General features: G+C 24.0%; 5 protein-coding genes across 8 annotated transcripts in view; 3 read left to right on the forward strand and 2 right to left on the reverse strand.

Annotated features, from left to right (window-relative positions):
- The window catches only part of LOC122854153 (fibrillin-2-like), a 222327-nt gene extending 207367 nt beyond the window's left edge, over positions 1–14960 (forward strand). Inside the window, exons 4-10 of one of the 3 annotated variants that reach the window (XR_006373942.1) lie at positions 622–748; positions 12538–12834; positions 12923–13060; positions 13132–13404; positions 13489–13623; positions 14258–14389; positions 14863–14960. Coding sequence is in view for 2 of the 3 variants with exons in the window: in XM_044154590.1 (XP_044010525.1) it covers positions 12597–12834; positions 12923–13060; positions 13132–13404; positions 13489–13706 (867 nt within the window). In the remaining variant the exon portion in view is untranslated. Of the gene's footprint in view, positions 1–621; positions 749–12537; positions 12835–12922; positions 13061–13131; positions 13405–13488; positions 13712–14257; positions 14459–14862 lie in introns of those variants that run through there. The other 2 variants (XM_044154591.1, XM_044154590.1) reach the window with 2 other exon arrangements.
- Positions 2038–5684, forward strand: LOC122854133 (glucose dehydrogenase [FAD, quinone]-like). Its single transcript, XM_044154562.1, has 2 exons — positions 2038–3692; positions 3782–5684. The coding sequence occupies exons 1-2, from the start codon at positions 2100–2102 to the stop codon at positions 4121–4123; spliced, it is 1935 nt and encodes a 644-aa protein (XP_044010497.1). The 5' UTR covers positions 2038–2099; the 3' UTR covers positions 4124–5684.
- On the reverse strand, positions 4424–9065 carry LOC122854148 (prion-like-(Q/N-rich) domain-bearing protein 25). Of its 2 annotated transcripts, none has more exons than XM_044154583.1 (8): positions 8453–9065; positions 6362–6490; positions 5701–5847; positions 5351–5485; positions 4949–5209; positions 4766–4876; positions 4617–4688; positions 4424–4540 (listed from the first exon to the last, which is right to left on the reverse strand). In XM_044154583.1, exons 1-8 carry the CDS (start codon positions 8562–8564, stop codon positions 4467–4469), a joined length of 1041 nt encoding a protein of 346 aa, XP_044010518.1. In that variant the 5' UTR covers positions 8565–9065; the 3' UTR covers positions 4424–4466. The 2 variants fall into 2 exon arrangements, with proteins under 2 accessions (XP_044010518.1, XP_044010517.1); XM_044154582.1 differs by lacking the exon at positions 8453–9065 and adding an exon at positions 6957–7797.
- Positions 9084–10576, reverse strand: LOC122853675. The gene is made up of 7 exons (XM_044154090.1): positions 10405–10576; positions 10130–10264; positions 9797–9925; positions 9587–9730; positions 9403–9513; positions 9311–9326; positions 9084–9162 (listed from the first exon to the last, which is right to left on the reverse strand). The coding sequence occupies exons 1-7, from the start codon at positions 10508–10510 to the stop codon at positions 9084–9086; spliced, it is 720 nt and encodes a 239-aa protein (XP_044010025.1). The 5' UTR covers positions 10511–10576.
- LOC122854157 (upstream activation factor subunit spp27) lies at positions 14926–17441 on the forward strand. The gene is made up of 5 exons (XM_044154598.1): positions 14926–15061; positions 16167–16257; positions 16552–16856; positions 16932–17176; positions 17277–17441. Exons 1-5 carry the CDS (start codon positions 15019–15021, stop codon positions 17391–17393), a joined length of 801 nt encoding a protein of 266 aa, XP_044010533.1. The 5' UTR covers positions 14926–15018; the 3' UTR covers positions 17394–17441.
- The last annotated feature ends 521 nt before the right edge of the window (positions 17442–17962 follow it).

Genomic DNA, 17962 nt, shown 5'->3' on the forward strand with positions numbered 1-17962 from the left:
AATTAATATAAAAAAATATTTAAAAGGTTTTAAAATTAATCGAAATTTTTCTATTGTAGCTGGTCTCAATTATCATATTAATATTTCTTCTCTGATATAACATATAGAGAAATAAAAAAAAAATTTTGTATATAAATTTTATTTATTTAATTATTGATGATGATAATAAAAAAAATTTTTTTTTTACATAAAAACACCATGCTCTTGTGTTATACAATAAGCTGAATTTAATTTTTTTCCACAACGAAAATCTGGTTTTTGTTTTTTCATTGCAAGGTCACCAACTCGATCACAAATATTTCGAAAATGTAAAAAAATTCTTTAACTCGATGCAACGAAATGAAATCTCTGAAAGAAATTTAAAAGAAAATTTAAAAATTAAAAATTTATTTATATTTTTTTTTTTATAATTTATTATTTAATTATTTTTCTATTCATATATGTAATTTATTATTTACAAAACATGTTACATGTTTAACTACTTGCTGAATCATCAGTTTTTTTCTTCACTATTTTATTGTTAATTACCTGTCTAATTCAAATCAATTTTGACCTACATTTATAGTTTTTTATTTATTTATTGTAAAAAATACCTCATAATTTGATTTTTTTTTATTGCAGAAGGTGCATCAAAGTTTATACTGGAAAAAGGATCACTGTGTTGCATAATAAAATGTTGTTAGCAAGCGACAGTTGAAGTTTTCTGGTCGACCTTGTAAACATTTTTTCTTCTTATCCGGATTGTGGGGTAAGTTTTTTATATATACTATAAATTTTTTTAATTTTAAATATTGTTATTACTTGATTTAACTGGCCACGACCTCGATAATATTATTTATGTTGTGTGTGCGTGAGCCGATATAATGAAAATGCATTCTGATGACGATTTTTTTTTTTGAATCAATGCTCAGTTGAGTATTGACCATCGATTCGATACAATCGGTCTTGAAAATAAAATTAACAAACACAATAAAAATATATCCTATTTTTTATTAAAAAAATAATATAAAAAATTAATTTAACATTTTTTTCGATCAACGAAATTTGTTTTGTGGTGTTTTAATTTTTTTTATAAAATTATTTTTCAAAGAAAATCGAAATTTATAAATAGTTTAGTGATGAGATAAAAATAATAAATAATAATTAATCAATAGGTAAGTGTTATTTTATTAATAAAAAAATATCTTTATTTAAATTTTCATAAAATTAATATATTTTTTAAATGATAAAAATTTTTGTTAAATTTTTTTGCTAAAAATTAGAAATTTTCTATTTTCAATTTTACTATGTAATAAAAAATATTACAATGATTTTCAAGTGTTAAAATAATAATATTTAAAATCATTCATTTGTATATACAATAGATAAAAGAAAAAATAATTTTCAAAAGTTAATTAAATTTCATTAAAATTGTGTGTTGAGTAAAAATAATAAATGAGTAACTTGTAATTTCTCCAGTTATGTATATCGAGAGTAAAAGTTGATCAATTTCAAACCAGAAATGCCATCGGCTTCATTTGTTTTTTTTTCTTTTTTTTTATTATTTTCAAATATGGAAAAAAAAAAATATCGTATGCGTGAATATTAAATTTCTAATTTTTACGGAAATCAAAGAAGATAAATATTAAAAAATAAATAATTTACAGCTAGATGTTAACAACACTATATTTTTATTTGTCGGTTAATTTTTCTTTTTAAATTTATCCTTGACAATGGCTTTGAGGATTTTGAATATGACTTTTAAACATTTAGAGTAAATTTAAAAAATAAAAAAAATATTACTCTCTGTTAATCATTGAATATAGAAAATGAATGTAAAAAATAAATATTTATTTATTTAAAAAATTATTCAAGGATGATAATAATAGCTCATATATACACTTTGTATTCTCAATTGAATCATGTTTTCTGATATTTATATTATAATATTTAACTTGCAAATTCTATTGTTCATTAATTATTTACCTCTTGAAGCTCACCTTTGTTTTATTAAAAAAGAAAATTAATTTATACATATACGTATATTTTTATTCACAGATTTTCATCAAGGATTTAATAATAATTATAAAAAAAAAAAAAAAAAAGAGTAAATAATAATTATGCTGCTTCTTATGATTATTTTACTTCATTCAACAAGTGCATTATCACCTTTTGATATTATAAAAAATATATATAATTTTTATACAGAAAATCCACCATTTCCTGAGGCATTTCAAAAGGATGATCGTGCAATTAAAAGATCATATGATTTTATAATTATTGGAGCTGGTTCAGGTGGCTCAGTTGTGGCAAATAGATTAACTGAAAATCCAAATTGGAATGTTCTTCTTCTTGAGGCAGGAAAAGAAGAAATATTTTTAACTGATTTTCCTCTTCTTGCACCGGCAATGCATATAACAGCATATAATTGGGGCTATAAAACAGAACCAAGACCAAAAAATCATGATGGTACAGGTGGTTATTGTTTGTCAATGATAAATGGACGTTGTAATTGGCCAAGAGGTAAAGCTGTTGGTGGTACATCTGTTATAAATTTTATGATACACTCAAGAGGTTCTAAAAATGATTATGACAAATGGCAAGATGATGGTAATATTGGCTGGAGTTATAAGGATGTTTATCCTTATTTTAAAAAATCAGAAAAAGCATATTTTCGTAAAAAAGAAAAAGGTATAAATGATACAATTTATGGTAAAAATGGATATTTAGATGTTACAACATCACCATGGACATCAAAGATACGTAATTATTTTTTAAAATCTGGTGAAGAAATTGGTTATTCTATAAAAGATTGTAATGAAGAAAATCCAATTGGTTTTTGTCAGACAAAAGTTAATTTACGTCTTGGTAGACGTGTTAGTGCATCAAAAGCTTTTATAAAACCAATAAGACATCGTAATAATTTTTATTTATCAAAATATTCAAGAGTAACAAAAATAATTATTAATCCAATTACAAAAATGGCAATTGGTGTTGAATTTTTAAAAAATGGAATAATACATTTTGTCAAAGCTAAAAAAGAAATTATTTTAAGTGCTGGAAGTTTAAATTCACCACAAATACTTATGTTAAGTGGTATTGGACCAAAAAAACATCTTGAAAATTTAGATATTAATGTCATTGAAGATCTTCCTGTTGGTTATAATCTTCAGGATCATGTTAGTATGTCAGCATTGACATTTCTTGTTAATGACAGTGTTACAATTGTCGAAGCAAGAATTGCTAGTAATTATAAAAATACACTTGATTATTTTTCAAATGGTAGTGGTCCATTTACAGTACCAGCTGGTGCTGAAGCACTTGCATTTATTAATACAAAAAACTATTTTAATAAATTTAATAATAATGATAATGAGATGAATAATTTAGTTGATAATGATAGTAATGATAATTTAGTTGATAATGAGAAGGAGGAGCCAGATGTTGAATTAGTTTTTGGAGTTGGTTCAATGGCTGGTGATTCTTCAGGTAGTATTAGAAGTATATTTGGACTTTCTGATGATTGGTACAAGCAAGTTTTTCATGGATATGAAGGAGAGGATGCTTTTAGTATTGTTCCAATTTTACTTCATCCAAAAAGTCGAGGAAGAGTTTCTCTAAGAAGTTCAAATCCATTTGATTATCCAATATTTGAAGCTAATTATTATGATGATGAAGAGGATCTTCAGACAATAGTTCGTGGAATTAAAATGGTATTATTAAATTAATAAATAAAAAAATAAATAAATAAATAAAAGCCATTATCATTAATTTATTTACTTTTATTTTCATTTATTTACAGGCAATTAAAGTGGCATCAACAAAAGCATTCAAAAGATACAATACAACATTATTACCAGTTAAATTTCCTGGTTGTAAAAATATGTCATTCAATAGTGATGAATATTGGTCATGTGTTGCACGTCAAATATCATCAACACTTGGACATTTTGTTGGTACTTGTAAAATGGGACCAAAAAAATTTGGTGGTGTTGTTGATGAACGTCTTAAAGTATATGGTATTAATAAATTAAGAATTGTTGATGCCAGTATTATGCCAACATTAGTATCTGGTCACACAAATTCACCAACTTATATGATTGGTGAAAAAGCTAGTGATATGATTAAACAAGACTGGTCATAAAATATATTTTTATTTAGTTTTTTATTATTTATTTGGCTTATTAATACTTGTATGATTTTTTTTTCAATTGATCAACAAATAAAATTTAGCAATTTATTTTATTTTTTTTTTTATTCTCTAATGATTTTTTTTTTTTTTTTTTTTGTTTAAAAATATTCAAGTGCAATATAGGTGTATATAGCGTAACGTTATTTAAAACTGTACAATTATTATAATATTTTAATATATTTAAAAAAAAAAAAAAAAAAACATTGAACACAGGTACGATTAAGCTTCATCTGGTAAAATAAATGATAAAATAAAAATATCATTGCCAGATGAAGATGATGACTCATTATGATATTTACGTGAGGTAAATGAGCCATAACAATGCTATTGTTGTTAAATTCAAAACATTGCTTGATGGCCTCAAACCGTCTGGAATAAACAAAGAGTCCATTATTAGTATTTTTTCTTTCTTTTTAAATTTAATTTATTAATTTTTTTTTCTCACGATTTTCGCTGTATCGTATGCAGTCATCGCCTTTTTCGGTCAATGTGTAATCTTGTGAACATGAACAAATGCCTAAAACATATAAAAATAATAATTATTATACAAATATTATTTAATAATATTTAAATGATTTAATGGTAATATTTTACCATTTAAACAGTCGACATTTGCAACTTCAATGTCTTTTAATTCAATTTCTGGACTTGTTGGTTTAACACACTGTGTTTTGACATAACATTTTTTACCCAACATTTCTGGATCTGGATATAGAAAAATTTAAAATAAAAATTCAAGAAAATTGATTAAGTGTTATTGTTATTGTTTTGACTTACTGAGTTTACGTAGACATAATGGTCCACGTGGTTGTAAATTAATAAGGCAAGTACATTTATTTTCATTACCACATTTTGAATTTTTTAAAAATGCTGTACATTGTGTATCCTCAATGCATGGATCACCCATTGAGGCAGCAGCTTTTAAACATCTTTTACCATCTATTGATTGTACATAATCAATTTTACAACCACAAGTACCAAAACAACGGGAATTCATATCAATGCATTCTTCATCGATTAGACATGTGTCACCCAAGTCTACATGTTCAAGTATAAAAATATAAAAAAAAATAAAAAAACATATATGGTTATTGTATTACAGCTGTGGTATCAAATTAATTTAGCCAGTATATCAAATTATTTTAGGGGTTGTTTGATAAAAAAATAAATGATAGTTACATGAACTTTTTAGGCATCTTGTGCCTTGCTCATTGGGGTGATGTTGAAATGGACAGCCACAAAAACCATCAACACAAAAACTTGGAGAACCTTCAACTTGACAATTGTAAGAATTTGTACACATTTTTCCAATACCTTTTAAAAAAAAAATAATATTATTATAAACACATAATATTTGATATTTAAAATAGAAAATGATTCATCTAAATTTCGAACATGTTTCACATTTGTTTTATCTGATTCTAGGTATACAAATTTATTTCCAATCATATTATATCACAATCATTTTATTACTCAACAATCCTTGGAATAAAAAAAAAATGAATAAATAAATAAAAAAAAATACAAACCAACAGACTCGTAACATCTCTTTGGTTCAAATTCATAATGAGATCCCTCGGAGCAAGCACAGATATTATTCCGGCACTCTGCTCGAGTGGTGAAGGTTACACGACACTGCACGTCTTCAATACACGAATCACCCATTTTTGATGCAACTATAAACAAACAAACAAATAATAGATATTTAAATGTCGACAATATTGACATATTATCTTCAGGACCATGTTCAATCAGTGTCACTATTGTCAAAGCAAGATCAAGAGTTGTTAGTAGTGGTTAAAAAGATTTAAATAAATTTAACACAAGGTTAAAAAATTAACAAGTACATGGTGCTCAAAGTACAGACAAAGAAAAATTGAAAATGAAGAAATAAAATAAGTGAGAAAGAATGATGATGATGATGATGAAGGAGGGCTGCATTTGCCGGCTCGACGAGCACGCTCTTATTGCCCTGACACGCTCGGAAAACACAGTTAAAGTTAAAGAGGATAAAACGTGGGGAATACCGTGAGATAGATCCCAACTGATTCTATATATCCAAGTACTAATTTTTTTTCTTTCCCATGAACTTTATAAACAAGTTCATAAAGAATGAAAAAAAAAAAAAAATTAAATAAAATATATATTTTAATAATTTAATATCAAAATATTATTTATTAAAATTTTTACCTTTTAAACATTGAAGATGAGTACGATTTTTATTGACCAAAAAACCATCTTTACATAGACATGTTTCTCGATTCCAACAGTATGCATTTTCAACACAATCAGTATCGTATTTACACGTCGCCAATGTTTCTGAAAATTAAATGAAAAATAATTATAATAATTGCAGATGATGGAAAAAATAAAAAAAAAAATCATTGGTGATTAATCAAGGCTATAAATTATTATGAAATAAAGAGGAAAAAAAAATTTATAATATCTCGAATTTTAATTGGAATAATTGATGAATGCAAATATGGAACAAATTAAGTGGATATAATTGGTTGCTTGTTGGCAATGTCTGTGTTTGTGTTAATTAAATTTTATGTATATGATTAACAATGACAACAATAATTGTCATTGAAATTTTATTAAAATTATAGTAATATGAATATCTTATCTTATTTGAATATAAGAAGAAAAAAAATATAAATTTCGAAATATATTTTTCTATCGAAATAATTTTTCGAATATCGTGTTTTCAAGAAAATTTATTTCGAAATGAAAATAATAATCCATTGTTATTTAATTATTATTTAAAAATAAAATTATTACATACTGGAATGAGATTTGCGATCATCACAAGGATTCACATGTCGAAAAGAAACGGAAATCGTTGAGCATAAAGCCGTAACGAAATAAAGAAATATATAAAAAAGTAACACGATAGCACTGTGATTCTTCATCGGATATTAATGTCTTTTTATATATAAAAATATTATATTATATAAATACGCACTAAAAAAAACCTTGTTTCATTGTTATTTAAAATTTTATTTAAAAAATAAAAAGATGAATCTCTTGTAAATAAAAATTTATATATTATTTTTAAAAAAAATTTTATTCCATCAAAAGAGTATACACGATCAACACAATAAGCAACTTGTCATTGAAATGAATCGAAATATATTTAAAGGCTGTTTAACGCTTCATTTAAAAATGAATATATATATATGCAAACACACAAACACACTGACACATTTTTGTATTATATACACATGTCAAGCAGCTGAGTAACCGGCATTACGCAATTTTAGCGGGCACGGTCCTATTGTAAATAATAAATATAATAAATTAACTTTGTGTTTTAATTTTACTATCACATGCTCCGTCATTATATCAATTCACATTACAAACACTTTTTTTTTTTTTTTTTAAATAATTATCATTCATATTTTATTAATTTCGAAAAAATCGAAATCGAAATTTTATTAATTTCTATTCTCGACTATATTGTGTGTTTTTTAAAAAAAATTCTAATGCTATAATATTTTAGCTAATTTTATTTTTAAATAAATAAATAATTTTTTTAATTGTTTAATTAATTATTTGGATTGCTCTTTAATATTTGCTTGTTCGATGTGAACACTTTGGCGTCTTGGCAACGACTGTGTTCATCGATGTTGAGGGGAATTTAAAAAAAATTGAAATAAATAAATATATATATCTTGAATAGAATAAATTTTTACAAGACATATATATAGTAGGTTAAGAGCCCGAAAAGACCAACAAAGATTAAGCAAGATTTAAAAAATAATAAAAATTGCGTACAAAGAATAAAAACATGAAAAAAAAAAAAAAAACTAATTAAAATGATAAAAATTCGCTTTCATTTGTGCTGGTGTTATTGGAGTATCTACTAAGTATAACATGGAAAAAAAAAAAATGTAAGGAAGTTGTCCGGAAGAGAAGTTGAAAGACCAAGGGGGGGCACCAACACCCAACATCATTACAATCGCGCAAGTAGACCTTGTAAGTCTAGAATAAATGGATAAAAAAAAAGCAAAAATAAAAAGAAGAAGAAAAAAAATGAAAGGATGAGGAGAAGCTAAAAGAAGGTGAAAAAATAATAAAAGGTAGAATGAAACGAAGGGCCAAGAGTCGTCTAGAGGTGGTCAACGAAATTTCAACAACAAAAATCATCAAAAACTTGACCAAAAAAATTGCATTACCAGCTAAAAAATACATATATCCAATACTTAATATAATTATCAATCAAAATAATATAATTGTTAAATTTATTTTAAAAAATAAAAAAAAAAAAAAAAAACTTACGTCTCATTTGGAGTAATACATGATGCTCTAATAGTTGACTTGTTGATATAACAAATACATTAACAAAAATGATGATAAAAAAAACGAATGATTTCATTGAAACAACAAACATTTTTGATAATAATTATTTGCACTTGTCACTGATTTTCATGTAATTTATAATTTCGTTGAAAATATTTTGTTATAATATCACCTGGATGAAATACAAACAACAACTGAGAGTTGTAGTAAGTTTTTTTTATATTTTTTTTTTGTTTTGTCGTTGTGTATTGGGATGCCTTTGGATGTTGCGGAGAAAGGCGGGATTATATTTTATCCTACGAGTGGCCAAGCACAGAGAAGAGAATAAACTGAGAAGAAGATCTCAGCAAGTATCTTAGCTATATGTATATTGTATATACATGTAAGTATATACCTCTTTCGTAAATATATGTTTATTCAAAAAAAAAAAAAAAATGAAAAAGAAAGAAATTATTACAATGAGTATGTATGAGATTATATTTTTTTCATTATTTGAATCAAGAGAGACACGAATTACTTACAGAGTCTTTGTCACAGTGACTCACAACTAGATTATTATTTTACCTGTACCTGTGTTATTTTATTTTTTTTATTTTTTGCTCAGAGATATCTAATCTACCTGTTTTTTAAAACCAAGTGGGTACCTGTTTGTCGTGTGTGACAAAATGATAACGCATACTTTGTTTTGTCTGTTGAAATTAATTTTTATATATATATTTTTTCAATTTTTTAAATGAAAAGATTTATTTTTATTTTTATAAAAAAATTTATTCAGTCAAAGATACAAATACATATTATATTTTATTTAAAATAAATTGAATGACAATTAAAATTGACAATCCCCAGCTTGAAACTAAAATATAAAAATTCATAAATTAAATATAAAAAAAAAAAAAATATTACTTAATTAATAATTATAAATAAATTACCTTTATTAGTAAAATTTTTAAAAGCACATTCTTTGCCATCCTTACAAATCAAACCATCTGGAGAATATTTATCATAGCACTCGTAATTATATTTACATGGTTGATATGGACCTTTAAAAAATAAATAAATAAATAACAGTAACAATAGTTAAAGTATAATAAAGCCAATTAAGTATTTAATTACCTTTAACTTCTATACATTTTCCAGTTTCATTTATAAATTTATAATCTCCAAAACATTTGCATTTTTCATCAATACAATGAGATCTGTCTAGTGCATCTGTACATTCATCTGATCTTTGACAACGATCACCCTCTTTTGCTGGTCCTATTAATAATAATTATTATTAAAAACAATTTTTATCAAATTAATTATTTATTTTTTGATATTTACTTATGATGCAATTTGATGAATTTTTAATATCAAGAATAAAATTATCCTTGCAAGTGCAAACACCCTGAATGCATTCGGCATTTGACATGGTCAAACAGTCACGTTGATCTTGGCATGCTGTTCCAGATGCTAAAACAAAAAAAAAATCTATGATAATGCAGCGTATATTGTTTTTGTTTTTTGATAATAAAATGAAGATTATTGATGTAACAACTTATGAGTCACTGCAGGTTGAATCATTAACGTATATTTATATATTTTTTATCGTCGAGTTAAGTGTTGGGGGTGAACATTGATCGGTTATTTTATTTTTTAAAATTTATTATAACTCACTTGCATGACACATTGTCTTGTCAGTACTAGGTGAATAAAATGGATCACATAGACAAGTTTGTTGTACACGACAAAATGCATTTTTAATACATTGATAATCTCTTTCACAAGCATCACCGATTTTTGCTGATCCATCTGTAAATTTTTAAACGAAATTTAGAAATTTTAAAAATTATTTTAAATGTTTATAATTATTTTTAAAATATCCAATCTAATTTTTTAAATATTTAAAATCAAAATAATTATTCCATCAAAATTGACATAATTAATTTTACCTGATTGTAATGTATCTTGTGAAATAATTACAATAATTTTCGTCAAAAATATAACAACAAATAAACCGTTAAAAGACATGTTACTTGTCACTGTAAGTTGGAGCATCAAACTGTTTGATGTTATCTTGGTAAAAAATTTTTGTTGCTTGCTCCAGGATGATAGTAATCTTATCTTCTGGGGAGTGGTCATACACACACACACACACATAATTTTATAATAATCTTATAGAGTATATGATATATTTTAAAATAGAAATATTTGATTTATTTTTTTTTTTTTTTAATCAAAAGAAAAGAAAGGAAAAAGAAAAATAGATTTCATCTTAAACAGTGGTAGTTGTTATCATTATTTATCTCAAGTATAAATTTAGAACGACAATATCTATTTTTTGATAATGGAAAATATTGATTTAAATGACCTTGAAATTTTTATTATCATTTTTAAATCAATTAACAATGTATTTTTTCATATAAAAATATTAATTATTCATTTTTTCAAATTATAAATATTTAAATAAAAAAAAACAACAACAAATTACATAGTTGTACAGTGTTACGAATTTATAATAATTTATAGATTGAAAATTTTAATTATTAATCAATTCAATCTCTATTGCCGTTGATAATTTTGTTTTTTTTTTTTTTTTTTTAAAACGTAAATTATAACATCAATGAAAACGTCTGTTGTCAAGGTTGTTGGTGTTTTTTTTTTTCTATTTTAATTGTAAAAATGAGAGCAAATAATTTTATTTCATGGTTAAGTTTTTTTTGTTTATAATTAGCTTTAAATATTTATAATAATTTTTCATCATAATTAAAATGGTATTTAAATGTTTAAAATAATCATTTTTTTTTTTCGTCAATTTTATTTATTTTTGTTGTTGTTTGTTTTTGATTGTAAATTCAAATTTAAAATTATTATTGATGGGAAAAGGTAATTAAATATGAAAAAAAAAAAAAAAAAAAAAAGAGGGGAGAAGAAATTAGTCTTGTTGGTCGAGTCACTCGTTGGATTCACACCAACCAAGAAAAGTCAAGACTACTTTGCTGTGGTTTATTCTGTTTTGTCCTTTGGAGCAAGCAACACGTTTTTCCTCAATAAATTTTATTTTTCTGCTTGCTTCAAATTTTCTTTTGTTTTTTTTTTTTGTTAATTAAATTTAATTTGTTGATCATTTTTTTTAATCACTAGTTGATTATATAATTAATTATTTCGAAAGATTTTTATAATTCATTTTTGATATTTCATTTTTTTTTTTGAGGAAAAATGAGTAAACTTATTTTTTTTTCGTTTGTGGTTTTGGTTTTGGCTGTGCCTGTTTTTTCACAGGGTAAGTTTTTACAATAATTATTAAAATTACATCTAATTAAATTTTGTATGTATAAAATTTTTTTTAAAAAGGTGAAAAATGTTTAAAAAGAATTTTGATCATTGGAAATTATATATCAATGTTTAAAGTCTTTTAAAAATGTTTAAAATATTTTTTTTTAAATAATTCAAATTGGTTTTGATTTTTAAAAATAATTTTAGAATGTTTAAAATGTTTTTTTTATTGTTTATAATTATTTTTAAATGTTTAATATGAATTTTCATTTATCTAAATTATTATTTAATGTTTAAAATATTTTCTAAATTGAAAAACAAAAAAAGAATTTCATTTTAATATTTCCTTGATAATTTTATTTTAAAATTCATAAAACCAAACAAAAATTAATTTATCTTTTATCAAAAAAACAAAATAAAAAGAAAGAAATAAAATAAAATGTATTTATCAAATTTTTGAAAATTAAAATTATCATAGTTCTTTACAAATAAATATTAAAATTTATTTATTTTTATTACAACGATAAATTGTCTCGTTGGTTTCTTCAAAGGTAAATAATAACAAGTTCAGTAGCCTAACAAAACAAAACCACAAGCATGACGTGTATCATTTTACCATGTGCATAAAATTACATTTTATATTTTACAATCTTTAAACATCAGCCAAATGACGCAATAAAAATAATTTAAAAAAAAAAAAAAAAGTATTAATTCAATTAAATAATTATTGATATCATTTTACCAACAACACAATAAATTAATTAATTAATTAACTAAATATAATAAATTGTTTTTATGTTTAATCAAAGGTGGTCTGGCTGTGCCTTGTTCAACAACTGAAGACTGTAAATTTCTTGCAACTCCACCAATGAAATCAGTATGTTCAGGTACATTTTGCAAATGTTATACAAATTATAAAGACTTGAAAGATTGTACATTGAAACCATCACACTTTAGAGAATTTAAAAATGATGGAATTATTGGAAGAATTTGTCATCATGATATTGATTGTAATTTGCATAATAGACATTGTAATACAACAACACATCAATGTGCCTGTGATCGTGGATATGTTGCATCGAAAAATTCTAAAACATGTTTACCTGGTAAAATAAATTTTTTAAATTTATATTATATATTTTTTTATACTTGAAATAATGATGGCTAAATTAATTTTTAATATTTTTTTTCAAGTTGCAAAATCAATGGATGAATTTTGTGAAGATGACAAGCAGTGTCTTGCAACAATGCCCAATACAACTTGTCAAGAACATAAATGTACTTGTATTAATGGATTTAATTACAACAAAAATATTTGCTACAAACAAATTGGTAAATATATATTTAATATTAATCATTAATTTTGTTTATATTAATGTTGCTTTTGTTTTGATTTTGTATAGGTATCAATGAACATTGCACAGCAAATGAAGAATGTTCACATGTTCCACGAGCAATATGTAATGATAATCAAACATGTTCATGCTCAAGTGATGACATATTGAGTTTTGATAAAACAAGATGTATTTCAACATCTCTTGATAGTCAAGATGCATGTTTGGCTAGTGTAGAGTGTAAAGCATCATTTGGTGATGCTGAATGTGTTGATAAATCATGCAAGTGTATTCAAAATAATCATTATGCTGCTGATATTAAACGTTGTGTTCTTAATAGAGGTAATTTCTTTTGCTTTTATTTTTTTTAAATTTATTTATTTATAACATTTTGGTAATTACTAATGTTTTGTTGTTAATTTTCAGCAATTGATGAATCATGCGAGTTTGATTATGAATGTTATCAAGAAAATGCTGCCAATGAAATTGGAAGTTTAAAATGTTTATCAAATAAATGTATTTGCTCTGATGATTCAACAAGAGATGGAAATATATGTATTGGTAATGGTGCAACAACAATTAATCAATCCATATTATTCGGTGGTTTATTAACTGCAATATTAACAATAATCATGAGTTATTAAATACAGGAGCTATATATACTAATAATATTTAAAATAGTTTAAATAAATTAAATAGATAATTTTGTTTATTAATATAAATTTTAAATTCACATATGTGTAAATAGAAAATTTAAAGATAAATATTTAATCTTTGTTTGTTGTGTGTGAAAGTTAAATTTCATTGATAAATATCGAAATTTAAAATTTATATTTATTCAAGAAATAATATTATATTGTTAATTTTTTATTATTTTTTTTTATTGTTATTTATTTTTTTGTTTTTTTTTACAAGTTTAAAGGGATAAATTATATTCCAATTGTTTTTTTTTTTTTTTTTTTTAAATGTACTGTAAATTGTTGTATAAAAATTTAAATTAAACAAAATGTTAATAAAATGAAAAAATTAAAATATAAATAAATTTATCAATTATAGAATATTAATTTAATAGATAAAATTAATTATTATTTTAACAAGCCACATGTAAAAAAAAAAAAACCAACAAATTATTTATTTTAATTGTATTTTTAATGTAAATTTGATGTAATTTATTTACTAATTTTTTTGATTTTAGTCACATGTAAGCAAGAGAGCCAGAGAGACACAAATTTCATACAAGTTTGTTTATATATTTCAAGTCGGTAAAAGAAAAATCGCGGGAGAGTTGATGATTTGTCACATGACGTTACTCACACAACAACAAAAAGTACAATCTCTAAAAGTTCCAAGCTCAATAATACCCAAAATAATTAAAAAACAATATAACAAACAATAAAATTACTCATGGGGCATTATAACAAATATATAAAAAAAAAAATATTAATCCAATTTGTTGTAATTAATATATGACAAAATTAACTATTAAAATAGTTATTTTCATTAATAAGTGAATTAATTTCAAGTACGGTATTAGTTGTATGTCAATTGACTGTACATATTTTATGCTAAAAGCCATAGTCAAATGGTACAGTATCTTTCAAACATTTCAAAAAATAGCCCAACATAAATATTAAAATCACCACTTAAAACAATAAAATTTCAAATGGGGCATATAAAATAATTTTAAGATAATAAAAAGTTGATACAAATTGGTATATATTGTTTGTAAATTAATTGACGGGTTATTGAGTTATTTAATATATAAAAGTGTAGTATTTTTAATATTATTTTTATTGGTAGATGCAGTGAGTGTACATGTGTATTTTGGAGCATTTTGGAGAGGACGCTTTAGGCCGGCATTCACATTTGTGAATCAGTTGAATCAGTTGGCAGCAGAACGCACAACTAGTAACATACACAAATTATCAAATTTTATATTATATTAAAAAAGCAACTATGGCTGATATATCCAAGGACGAACTTCGTAAAGAGATTACCGGTAAGTCTAATTATCATTTAATTATTAGCTACACTGCTTTTATTTTTATTTTATTTTATTGATATTTTTTTCTATTATTTGTGAGTAATGGAAAATGGTGGAATTTTATTTTGACGCTCAATTTATTTTTTTGCTCTTTTTTACTCTTTTTTTTTTTTTTTTTTTTTGATATACACTGCGTTGCTGGCGTACCCCACGCCGGCCATTGTACATTTATTCTATCATGGCCAGTTGTTTTTAATTTAAAAAAAAAAAAATAAATATTTAATGATATATTTAAATGAAATTAATAGGCAAAAAAATTTATCAACTTATTATATTATTGTTTGTTTATTTTATTTTTTAATTTTATGAGTTATTTTGTTATGTTAATTTTTTTTAATTTACAATTGTTTGATTTTTTTATGAAAAAAAAAAAATACATATCAACGAGGCGTGATTTTTTTTTTATTATTATTTTCATTTTGTCGTCGTTGTATCAAGATGTTTTTTATTTTTATTCTCTATATATCATCAGTCTTTATCTGTTTATTATAAGAGAGAGCAAAAAAAAAAAAATAATAATCAATTATTCTGCCATTTTTTATTTTTTATTTGGAGCAAGTTGATGAAAGAAAAGAATTTTTTTTTTTTATGGAAAATAAACGCGTGGATTTATGAATTATTATTTTATATTTATTTTAAAAGGGATTGTTTATTTGGTGGGGATAATGGGGCGAAGATGGGTGAATTTTTTGGGTTGACTTTCAGCATAATTTTTCGATAGGACAAAACGCAGCCGGTCGATTGGGTCTTTGACTGTAAAACTTGCTGAATACAGAGGCGCGCGAGCTCCTGTTACTACTACAACACACAATATATTTTATATATATTATAATAAGTGTATATTGTTACAACTCCGCCATTTATATATCATTAAAAAAAAAAAAACATAAATTCGCTCAATAATTTGTTGATGGCGGGAAATGTTTGTCATTTTTTTTTTCTTCTATTTTTTCCATTTATATTATTTGTTGGAGGAAAAAATTGGAGCAAAAAAAAAAAATTAAATTAGCCCATTTTTTTTAGATGATTTATTAATGCTTGTTGTTGTTTTTTGTTATAGCTATCCTCAAGGATGCTGATCTCACGACAATGTCTGCCAAAAAAGTACGACAAAATATTGAAGAAAAATTAGACATTGATCTTTCATCAAGGTAATTAGAAAAATAATTATTATAAATTTTTAAATTATCAAAGGACATGAGAAATAGAGAGACAAGTGTTCATTGAGCATTTATCTTTTTATAAAAAAAAAAAAAATCTTGTTATTTGATAGAGATTTTTATGCTTAATGTCCAAGAAAAAATTAAGGGTCTCTGTGTGATTATGAGAAGTTTAATTAATCACCTCGTTCCCCCTCGAACAAAGCAATAATAAATAATTAAAATTTTATAATTTGTTGTCGATATGTATTTTGATTGTAATGTTTTTATTTTTTTTTGAAATAGAAAAAAAGAAGTTGATGATCTTGTAATGGACCATCTCCAAGAAAAACAAGATGATGGTGGAAAAAAAAAGAAAAAAGCAGCAAGTGAAGAATCAGAAGAAGGTGAAGAGGAAGAAGAAGAAGAAGATGAAGCATCTGAAGAGGAAGAAGAAGAAGAAAAAAAACCAGCAAAACGTGGACCACCAAAAAAAACACCATCAAAACGTAAGAAGGGTTCATCAGATGATGATGAAAGTGGTAGTGATGATGATGCTAGTGATGAGGAATACAGTCCAAAAAAAGTTGCCAAGGTTACACCAAAAAAAGGTAAATTTTTTTAATAATTAAAATAAAATATATTCATTATACATGGATTTTAAATTTTAATAATTTAAATTAAAGGTAAACCAGCAGCTAAAAAAGGCAAAGGTAAAGGCAAAGGTAGTGATAGCGACAGTGATGAAGATTGGGGTAAAAGCAAAAAACCAGCAGCTGGTGCTAAAAAAGGACCAGGTAAAGGAAAAGGTGGTTACACAAGAGCAATACCATTGTCACCAGAATTAGCAGCTATTGTTGGTGCTGAAGCGATGGCAAGAGGTGAAGTTGTTAAAAAAGTTTGGGCAATCATCAGAGAAAGAAACTTATATGTAAGTTGTTTTTTTTTTAAATATTATTTATTATTAATTTTAATTCTTTACAAGTTGAATATATGAAAACATATTAATTTTGATTTACCTTTATTTTTAGGACCCAAAAAATAAGCAATATGCCATTTGCGATGATGAATTGATGAAAGTCATTGGTGTCAAACGTTTCAGAACCTTTGGTATGATGAAATATCTTAAAAGTCACTTCGTAGGTTAATAATCTTTTTGATTTAAAACAAAAAAAAAAAAAAAAAAAAATTTTTAACAAGAACAACATAAATTTACTCTGACAAGTCAAAATAATTTAAAAGAAAAAAAAAAAAAAAAACATTCATATATTTACATTTATTCCAAGTGATTTTAAAAAACTTTATTTTTTTTTTTTTTTTAATTTTTTTCTTTTATAAGTAGTGCGATATCGAAAGATTTAAAAAATAAAATATATAAAATGAATTTTGAGTCTCTTTTCAACATTAAAAAAAAAGAATTAAAGTGACAAATAAGAAAAAAATAATTTTAAAAATAAAACGACAACTAAGTTGAAGGTTTTTATTTTTCTTTTTTTTTTTTTTTATAATTTTAAAGAATCCAGTCTGACTAATTGTTGTTTTAAGGACATTAATAATCAATGTGTATTTAATTTTCTTTGTTTTTGTTTTTTTTTTTTTTTTTATTTATATTTACAATTTACAATAAAAAAGAAACAAAAATTTCTTAATTTAACTTTTTATATGAATATTTGTTTGTTTTTTTTTTTTTTTATTTTTCTTTCGTCAATTTACTACG

The sequence above is a fragment of the Aphidius gifuensis genome, linkage group LG4, assembly GCF_014905175.1.
Source record: "Aphidius gifuensis isolate YNYX2018 linkage group LG4, ASM1490517v1, whole genome shotgun sequence".
NCBI classification, from domain to species: Eukaryota; Metazoa; Arthropoda; class Insecta; order Hymenoptera; family Braconidae; genus Aphidius; species Aphidius gifuensis.